This window comes from Carlito syrichta, unplaced genomic scaffold (genome assembly GCF_000164805.1).
Source record: "Carlito syrichta isolate Samal-C Ts95f unplaced genomic scaffold, Tarsius_syrichta-2.0.1 Scaffold302779, whole genome shotgun sequence".
In the NCBI taxonomy this organism is placed as follows: Eukaryota; Metazoa; Chordata; class Mammalia; order Primates; family Tarsiidae; genus Carlito; species Carlito syrichta.
Genome location: NW_007246875.1, coordinates 396,620 through 406,383, shown reverse-complemented (window position 1 = coordinate 406,383; position 9,764 = coordinate 396,620). Strand labels below are relative to the sequence as shown.

Sequence of the window (9,764 nt, the reverse complement as noted above, 5' to 3'; positions counted from 1 at the left end):
CTTAGAAGGCTGAGGTGGAAGGATTGCCGGAGCCCAGCAGGTCGAGGCTGCGGTGGCCAGGAGTGGCCACTGCACTCCAGTCTGGGCGACAGAGTGAGACTCCAACTCAAAAAATAAAAATAAAAAAATAAAATAATTTTTAAAAAACTACTTGATAAATTGAGTATGCTAAGTCAAAATTTTTGTTATGACATAATTTGAAATTTTCCAAGTTTAAATTTGGAAATGGCTTTTGGAATTTGTGTATGCATCTTAGAAACTTAGAGAAATATATAACTGGTTTCCAGAAAGCATTTAGTCTTAGGATGTTAGAGCTAGATCTTTATCTAGTTCCACAGTTTCATGTGTAAAACACATGTAGCTTTCCTAAGGAGGAAAGGAAAAGCAAATATATAGGTGGGGAAACTATAAATGATTGACCTGAACTTTGGATCGTAGATCCTAATATTAATTTTAAGAAACCAATGTTTGAAAAAGAAAAAGAGTAAATGAAATAGAAAAGAAAAAAAAGATATGTGAATACTGGTTGAGTATCCCTTATTGGAAATGCTTGTGACCAGAATTGTTTTGGATTTCAGATTTTTCTTGAATTTTGGAATATTTGCATAATACATACCAGTGGAGCATCTCTAATCCAAAATCTGAAATGCTACAAAGAGCATTTCTTTTAAATATTATCTTTAAGTGTCATATTGATGCTTAAAAAACTTTGTATTTTGGAGCATTTCAGATTTGAGATTTTCAAGTTAGGAATGCTCAACCTGTATACATTTTTTAAAAATTCATTTTTCATATGTTTTGGATTGGTCCAGGCCATTTCCCTTGAAAACAGAATTTTTTCTGTGTGATTTATATTGGCTTTATTTTAAAGTTGAGCTTTGATATAGTTTATTGGCAGAATCAAGATTTTTTTGATAAGCAGGTAGTTCCATCTTGAGTCTATGACAGCAGTAAGGGGAGTCCATAAGCTATTTTTAGTGTTCAGAAAGTGCAACAGAAATGAAAGTTTTATCTCTAATAATGTTGCACCAGTGAACTAAACTGTCAGACATTTTTACTGTGAGCTAAAATAATTTCAGTTAAATATAGTAACATTGTTTCTTGCTGGTTAGAATCTTTAATTGACAGTTGTCTATGTCTCTGGGAAAAATGAACTTTTTTTTCTTTTGAGTCAGAGTCTCACTCTGTTGCCCAGGCTGATGTGTAGTGGTACAATCACAGCTCACTGCAGCCTTGGTCTCCTTGGTGACCCTTCCATGTCAGCCTCATGAGTAACTGGGACTGTAGATGGGTGCCACCATACCCGGCTTATTTTTTGATTTTTTGTAGATGAGATACTCACTATGTTGCTTAGGTTGACCTCAAACTGCTGGGCTCAAGCGGTCCTCCCACCTTTGCCTCCCAAAGTGCTGGAATTAAGGCATGAGTCACTGTGCCTAGTGGAATTTTTAAACATAGTTTTCCTATAAAACATTTTAAAATACAGGGTCCAAGTAAAGGTAAAAATAATAAAAGTAATTCTTCCAGAATGAATTTGGAAGCCACTTGTTTGAAACAGCTTTCCTATTCCTTACTACAGTTTGTTTTTAAAATGCCATCTGTGACATGTCCCTTTATTGGTGACAATTTCAAGTTGAGGTTTTAACTATTATGTTGACTTCTTTCTCAGAGATTGCCCTTAGCCCCAATAATCATGAAGTGCACATCTATAAGAAGAATGGGAGCCAGTGGTTGAAAGCTCATGAACTCAAGGAGCACAACGGACACATCACAGGTAAAGGAAGTTGGCTGTGAGCTTAGTATGGTCTTTCCAAATTAAATATTCTTCTAAATAAAGAGCCTAAGAAATTAAGTCAGCCATGGTATTTAAAGTTATATAGTACTTACTGAGTTTTTAAAATTTTGAGAAAATATCGTAATAGTAACCTCGATTGTTAAGTATTTCACGTAGCCCAACTGGTACACATTACACTACTAATATTATGGAAAGTGCCAGACCTACTTTGAGGACTAGGGAGCTTCGATTAAGAGATGAGACATGAAAGTCATGAGCAAAACTGCCCTCCAAAAGTTTCCTTTGTGCTATTTTTGGGGTGGGACTTTACAAACTATTGAAAAGAACAAAGTAATACAACAGACACTCATAGCAGTTTATATGCCACCAGAATTAACAGTTTTTTTTCTTTAGCAGGAAACAATCTGTTTTCCTATGTCAGGAAACTTAAGGAAAAAAGGAGATAATAATAAGAAATATTATTCCAGGTAATGGTAAAGTCCCCTCTCACCAACAGTCCTATTCTTCTCCTCCAGTAGGCAGTCTGTAATTTGCTCTAGCATAATTCTAGTTCATTTTTAATACTTTTACATACACATGTATATGTTCATAAACAATCTTTGGTACTGTTGGTGTTTTTTTGTTTGTTTGTTTGTTTGTTTGAGTTGGAGTCTCACTCTGTCGCCCAGACTGGAGTGCACTGGCACGCCCCCAGCCACCGCAGCCTCCACCTGCTGGGCTCTGGTGATCCTTCCACCTCAGCCTTCCAAGTAGCCGGAACTATAGGTGCACGCTACCACGCCTGGCTAATTTTTAATTTATTGTAGAGATGATGTCTCGCCAAGTTGCCCAGGCGGGTCTCGAACCCGTGGGCTCAGGCAATCCACTCACCTCAGCCTCCCAAAGTGCTGGGATTACAGGCTGAGCCACCGAGCCCAGCCGTGAGTTTTTTTTAAAGCTACATGAATGGCATCATATGCATCTGCTGCAGCTTGCTTTTGCATTTGATATTGTTTCTGCGATCTATGTTGATATATCTAGATCAAGTTTATTCTTTTTAATGGCTGTTTAGTTAGCATTTCATGTGTCATTTACTTGCTCTTTCCTTTATTGAAATATGATTAGGTTGTTTCCAGTTTTTCCATGCTATCTTTGAGTGCTGAACTGAGCATGCCTCAATCTCTATATATACGTTTGAATGTTTGTAGGTGGTGGATTTGTTACTCCGTAGGGGTGTGCATACCCTCAGCTTTGCCAGTATCATCAGATTGCCCTCATTCCCACCAGTCCCACCAGGCACAGTGGGAGTGCCCTTTTCCCACATGCCCCACAGACTTGATGTGGTCAGACTGTCTGATGAGTGAAAAGTTCATAAGCTGTTTGTGTAAGTTGTGTTTTCCTGGTACTAGAAAGGTTGAGCATACTTTTGGGTGTGTATTTGCCATCTGAGTTTTCTTTTTTGTGACTTTCCTATTCACAACTCCTGACCATTTTGTATTATTCCAGGTAGTGGTCAAGTCCCCTTTGACCAACAGTTCTATTCCTCTTCCCCAAAAGGCAGTCTGGCTTGTAGAACACTGGATCTTAAAACATGTGGTTCTTTTTGCTTTTGTTTTCGGTTTTTTTTTGAGTTGGAGTCTCACTCTGTTGCTCAGACTGGAGTGCAGTGGCCGCTCCCGGCCACCACAGCCTTCGCCTGCTGGGCTCCGGCGATCCTTCTGCCTCAGCCTTCCGAGTAGCTGGAACTACAGGCACATGCTCATTTATTGTAGAGATGAGGTCTCACCAAGTTGTCCAGGCAGATCTCCAATCCACGGGCTCAGGCAATCCGCTCACCTCACCTCAGCCTCCCAGAGCACGGGATTACAGGCTGAGCCACTGAGCCTGGCTGTTTTTGTTTTTTGACTTGGAGTCTTTTGCCCAGGCTGGAGGGGGCAGTGGCACACTCATAGCCACCATAGCATTGACCTGATGGGCTCCAGTAATCCTTCTACCTCAGCCTTCCAAGTAGCCGGATCTACAGGCGTGTACTACCACGCCCGGCTAATTTTTTGATTTATTGTAGAGACAAGGTCTCACCAAGTTGCCCGGGCTGGTCTTGAACCTACAGGCTCAGACAATCCACTCGCCTTGGCCTCCCAAAGTACTGGGATTACAAGCTGAGCTATTGAACCCAGCCAAAACATAGTTCTAAGCAGATTCCTGAATGTACGTTAGCTCTTGTGTTTGATAAAAACTATCAATGAATGAATGGATAGAGGTGGTGAGCAGAGTAGTGCTAAGTTTCATTAAGCATATGTCAAAGGAGAAGAGGTAAAAATGGATAATTTTTCATAGTGATTTTCAGAATTAAATAAACCAAATTTAGGTACCAAGTTTTAAGAGACTGGCCAGACATGGTGGCTCATGCTTATACTCCCAGCACTTTGGGAAGCCAAGGTTGGGGGCTCCTTGAGCCCAGGAATTTGAGACCAAACTAGGCGACATAGAGTAAAATTAGTTAGACGTGGTGACATGCACTTGTAATCCAACTACTTGGGAGGTTGAGGTGGAAGGATCACCTGAGCCCAGGAGGTGAAGGATGTTGGTGAGCTGTAATTGTGCCACAGCACTCCAACCTGGGTGACAGAGTGAAGCCCCAACCAAAAGAGGGGGAGGAAAATAGAAGAATGTATCGCTTTGTTAAGTCATATGTAGCTATTTTTTTAAAAAATTGGTCTGGGCTCAGTGGCCTATAATTCAAACACTTTGGGAGGCTGATGCGAGACGATTGCTTGAGCCCAGGAGTTCCAGACCAACCTGTGACACCTCATTTCTGCAAAAAAAAAAAAAAAATCAATAAAATTGAGCGGACCTTTTGGTGCCTGCCTGTAGTTTTAGCTGCTTGGGAGTTGGAGGTGGAATCAGCGCCTGAGCACAGGAGGTCAAGGCTGCGGTGAGCTGGGATTGCGCCACTGCACTCCAACCTGGGCAAGAGAATGAAACTCTGTCTCAAAAAAAAGAAAATCCATATTCACTTATTGATCTGTTCTTTGATCTTTACTATTATGGTTTCTTTTTATCCTGTTTTCTGGCAGAGGTGACTCAGCCACTAGCTTTAACAATTTTTTGGAGCCTGTTGAAACTTATATTCCATAATTTTTCAAGTACAAATTTCTTGCTGGGATCTTTTTTTTTTTTTAAGTCAAAGTCTCATTCTGTTACCTGGGCCAGAGTGTAGTGGCAAGCTCATGGCCACTGCAGCCTCGACATGCTGGGCTCAGGCGATCCTTCCGCTTCAGCCTTCCAAGTAGCTGGAACTACAGGTACACACTACCACGCCTGCCTAATTTTTTTTTCAATTTCTTCTAGAGATGAGGTCTCGCCATGTTGCCTCTGCCTCCCAAAGTGCTGGGATTACAGGTGTGAGCCACCACACCCAACCTCACTGAAGTCTTGAATTTTTCTGCTCCTCACAATGACATTTCTATTTGAGTGGGGAACAGTGATACTTATTATGGTGATTTATTTTTTCTTTTAGTTGGAACTTGGAATTTTGCCTTAAATCACCTCAAATACTGATTAGCTTAAAGAAATTCTTGTTCAAATCAGAGAAAAACATAGCAGGTTTTGTTTATTTATTTATTTATTTATTTTGAGTTGGAGTCTCACTCGGTCGCACAGACTGGAGTGCAGTGGCCGCTCCCGCCCACCGCAGCCTCCACCTGCTGGGCTCCGGCGGTCCTTCCCCCTCAGCCTTCCGAGTAGCCGGAATTACAGGCACGCGTTACCACGCCCGGCTGAATTTTTGATTTATTGTAGAGATGAGGGCTCGCTGCCCAGGCGGGTCTCGAACCCGCGGGCTCAGGCAATCCACTCACCTCAGCCTCCCAAAGGCACGGGATTACAGGCTGAGCCACCGAGCCCGGCTTGTTTATTTATTTTTTTAAGAAACGAAGTCTTGCTATTCTTTGTAGAGATGGGGTTTCGCTGTTGCCTAGGCTGGTCTTGAACTCCTGGCCTCAAGTGATCCTCCTGTCTCAGCCTCCGAAAGTGCTAGGATTTCAGGTGTAAGCACTCTACTCAGCCACACTCAGTATGTTTTGGCATTCTGCATCCTGTACAGAAGTTGTCTTATATTTTCCAGAAGAATTTCATGAGCATCTTTCTTGCTTTTTACCAGTGGTTTGTATATGATGCTTGTGAGCATTGAGAGCTGAGTATATTACCAAACCAGCACCAAAGACATTCTTTCTATTTTTGTTGCTATTTCCCCCAACCCTGTTTCTATTAGATTTGGCCTGTTTTCTTTTAAGTTCCTTTGCCAGTAGCCTCATGGCCTAAGAGTTAGAACACTCATATGTTAAATTAGGGTTTTGGCATTGGGAAATACTTTTAAATGAGGAAAGGCCAAGATGAAAGACCAAAGAAATAGCCAAAAACGTGAAATAGTTAGTTATGTCTTTTTTCCTCTACTTCTCTTTTGGGGGTCCTTTGAACTTAGTCCTGTTTTCTGTCTAAATGCTCACATGGCATTTTTTAGATCTGAATAACTGTTGTTGGAAAAATCTAAATATATAACAGTGGCATGGAGAGCAAGGATCAGATATATTTTCTCAGAAAGATAGTAACTGCAGAAAAAAGATCTAAAGAATTCTAGGCCAGGCATGGTGGCTTAGCCTGTAATCCCAGCACATTGGGAGGCTGAGGCGAAAGGATTGCCTGAGCCCAGGGGTTCAAGACCAGCCTGGGCAACTTGGTGAGATCTCATCTCTACAATAAATCACACACATAAAAATGGTAGCCGGTGGCGTGTGTCTGTAGTTCCAGGTACTTGGAAGGCTGAGGTAGAAGGATCACCTAAGCCCAGCAGGTCGGGTTGCGGTAGCCGTGAGTGAAAAAAGAATTCTAGATTAGTCGGTACTACAAAGAAAAGGAGTATGGTGCCGGGCTCGGTGGCTCAGCCTGTAATCCCATGCCTTTGGGACGCTGAGGTGAGTGAAGTGCCTGAGCCTGCGGGTTCGAGACCCGCCTGGGCAGGCAAGACCGCATCTCTACAATAAATCAAAAAATAAGCCGGGTGTGGTAGCACATGTCTATAATTCCGGCTACTCGGAAGGCTGAGGCAGAAGAATCGCTAGAGCCCAGCAGGTTGAGGCTGCGGTGGCCAGGAGTGGCCACTGCACTCCAGTCTGGGCGACAGAGTAAGACTTCAACTCAAAAAAAAAAAAGAAAAGAAAAGACATATGGCAAATATCAGGGATATCAGAGTTTTGGGGGTTTTTCTTTGACATATTCTCTTGTGTTAGATGTTTGATTGCTTTCCCTTTTTAAAAATCACGTTCTTGCCAGGCATGGTGGCTCATGCTTGTAATCCCAGCACTTTGGGAGGCGAAGGCGAGAGGATTGCCTGAGTCCAGGGGTTGGAGACCAGCCTGGGTAACTTGGCGAGACTTCATCTCTACAGTAAATCAAAAAATTAGCTGGGTGTGGTGGCACATACCTGTAATTCCAGCTACTTGGAAGGCTCAGGCAGAAGGATTGCCTGAGCCCAGCAGGTTACGGCTGTGGTGGCCATGAGTGTGCCACTGCACTCCAGGTTGGGCAACAGTCAGACTCCAACTCGGAAAAAAAAAGTCCTTGTGGAAAATTTTAAACAAATTTTTTAAAATGGAATAGTATAATGAGCCCTTTATCCCTATCATCTAGATTAAACAATTGTCAGCTCACAGCCAATCTTGTTCTTCTTCGCTCACTTTCTCCCCTCTTGCCCTATTTTGAAGCACATCCCAGACTTATATCATTTCATGTTTCGATTTGTACCTCTGAAAGATAGTTATGCCTGAGCCCACGGACTCGAGACCAGCCGGGACAACTTGGCAAGACCTTATCTCTACAAAAAAAAAAAAAAATTAAGTGTGGTGGCACATGCCTGTGGTTCCAGCTCCTTGGAAGTCTGAGGCAGAAGGATCACCTAAGCCCAGGAGATCGAGGATGTGGTGACTGTGAGTGTGCCGCTGCACTCCAGCCTGGGCAACAGAGTGAGACCGACTCAAAAAAAAAAACAAACTCAAAAAATTAGCTGGGCATGGTGGTGTGCTCCTATAGTTCCAACTACTGGGAAGGCTAAGGCAGAAGGATCACTTGAGCCCAGCAGGTCGAGGCCACGATGGCCGTGAGTGTGCTACTGTACTCTAACCTGGGCAAAAAAGTGAGACTCCGACTCAAAAAAAAATAATAATTTTTAACTGGGATCCAGAGAAGCTACACATATGGTTGTGATGAATTGATATATTTCTTAAATCCTTTTTTTTTTTTTGAGTCAGAATCTTGCTGTGTTGCCCAGACTGGAGTGCAGTGGCACTCGATGACCACTGCAACCTCGACCTGCTGGGCCTAGGCGATCCTTCTGCCTCAGCCTTCCAAGTAACTGGAACTACAGGCATGTGCCACCACGCCCAGCTAATTTTTGATTTATTGTAGAGATGAGATCTCACCAAGTTGCCCAGGCTGATCTCGAACCTGCAGGTTCAGGCATTCCTAATATTCTTTGATTTATTGTAGAGGTGAGGTCTCGCCAAGTTGCCCAGGCTGGTCTCAAACCCTTGGGCTCTGGCAGCCCTTTTGCCTCAGCCTTCCAAGGTGCTTAGATTACAGGCGTGAGCCACCGTGCCTGGCTAAATCTTTTTGTTTTGTTTATAGATTCTCTTTTCTTCCTTTTGCAATTTATTTATTTAGAAAAATTGAGAAAGTACATTGTTTTTTAGTGTTTCCCAGAGCCAAGATTATACTGATTGTGGGCCCATGGTGTCATCTGTATTTCCTGTAAATTGCCATTGAAGTCAGGGGATCATAGGTGTCTCATCAAGGAGGCACATAATGTCTAGTTGTCTTTCTGTGATGTCAGCAGCTATTGATGGCCAGTGCTTATATCCATTAGTTCACAGTAGTGACTACAAAGTGATGATATTCTAAATCTGTTGTTTCTTCTTTATTAGTGGGAATACTTTTATGAAAGAGAAGTTTACCTTCGTCTCCTATTTTGGTAGTCGGGAAAGAAGATAGATTCTTGATTCTCCTCTCTCTCCTCTAAAGTTTTCTTATGGTGGGGAAACAGGGAAAAAGATACAAGGCTAAATTAGTATGAGATAAGAATTTGCCTTTTACTGAATATTTGCCCTTCTCATCTCTCTTTAACAAGTAAATGTTTAAGAATAATTAAAAATTAATGTCTAAAATAATTGAGACTGTGACTGTGGTTTTACACCTTTTCATTTTCAAGTGAAGATTTGGCTGCAGAAGTAGACTTAGGACTATAAAACCAAACAGAAAACAGTTCCTTATATTTATCTTTTCTTTTCTTTTCTTTTTTTTGAGTTGGAGTCTCATTCTGTCGCCCAGACTGGAGTACAGTGGCCGCTTCCGGCCACCACAGCCTCAACCTGCTGGGCTCCGGTGATCCTTCCGCCACAGCCTTCCAAGTAGCTGGAACTACAGGCACACGCTACCACGCCTGGCTAATTTTTTATTTTTATTGTAGAGATGAGGTCTTGCCAAGTTGCCCAGGCGGGTCTTGAACCCACAGGCTCAGGCAATCCATTTACCTCAGCCTCCCAAAGTGCTGGGATTACAGGCTGAGCCACCGAGCCCGGCTTCTTTTCTCTTTGGCGTCTCACCCTGTTGCCCAGGCTGGAGTGCAGTGGTATGTTCATGGCCACCACAGCCTCAACCTGCTGACTCAGGCAATCCTTCCACCTCAGCCTTCCAAGTAGCTGGAACCACAGGTGCATGCCACCATGCCTGGCTAATTATTTTTTATTTATTGTAGAGACGTGCTCTAGCCAAGTTGCCCAGGCTGGTATTAAACCTCTGACCTCAGGCAAACCTCTTGCTTCTGCCTCCCAAAGTGCTGGGATTATAGGTGTGAGCCACCATGTCTGGCTCCTTATATTTTTCTTATAGAGTAAGGACCTATTGATTTTTTTTTAAAATCACTTCATGCTTAAGCATC

The 9,764-nt window shown here is 42.7% G+C and overlaps 1 protein-coding gene across 1 annotated transcript in view; it reads left to right on the top strand.

The window, feature by feature from the left end:
• Positions 1–9,764, top strand: part of ARPC1A (actin related protein 2/3 complex subunit 1A) — a 40,215-nt gene that overhangs the window by 12,567 nt on the left and 17,884 nt on the right. The window contains exon 3 of the mRNA XM_008057141.1: positions 1,670–1,774. Within this exon, the coding sequence (XP_008055332.1) occupies positions 1,670–1,774 (105 nt within the window). The remainder of the gene's footprint in view (positions 1–1,669; positions 1,775–9,764) is intronic.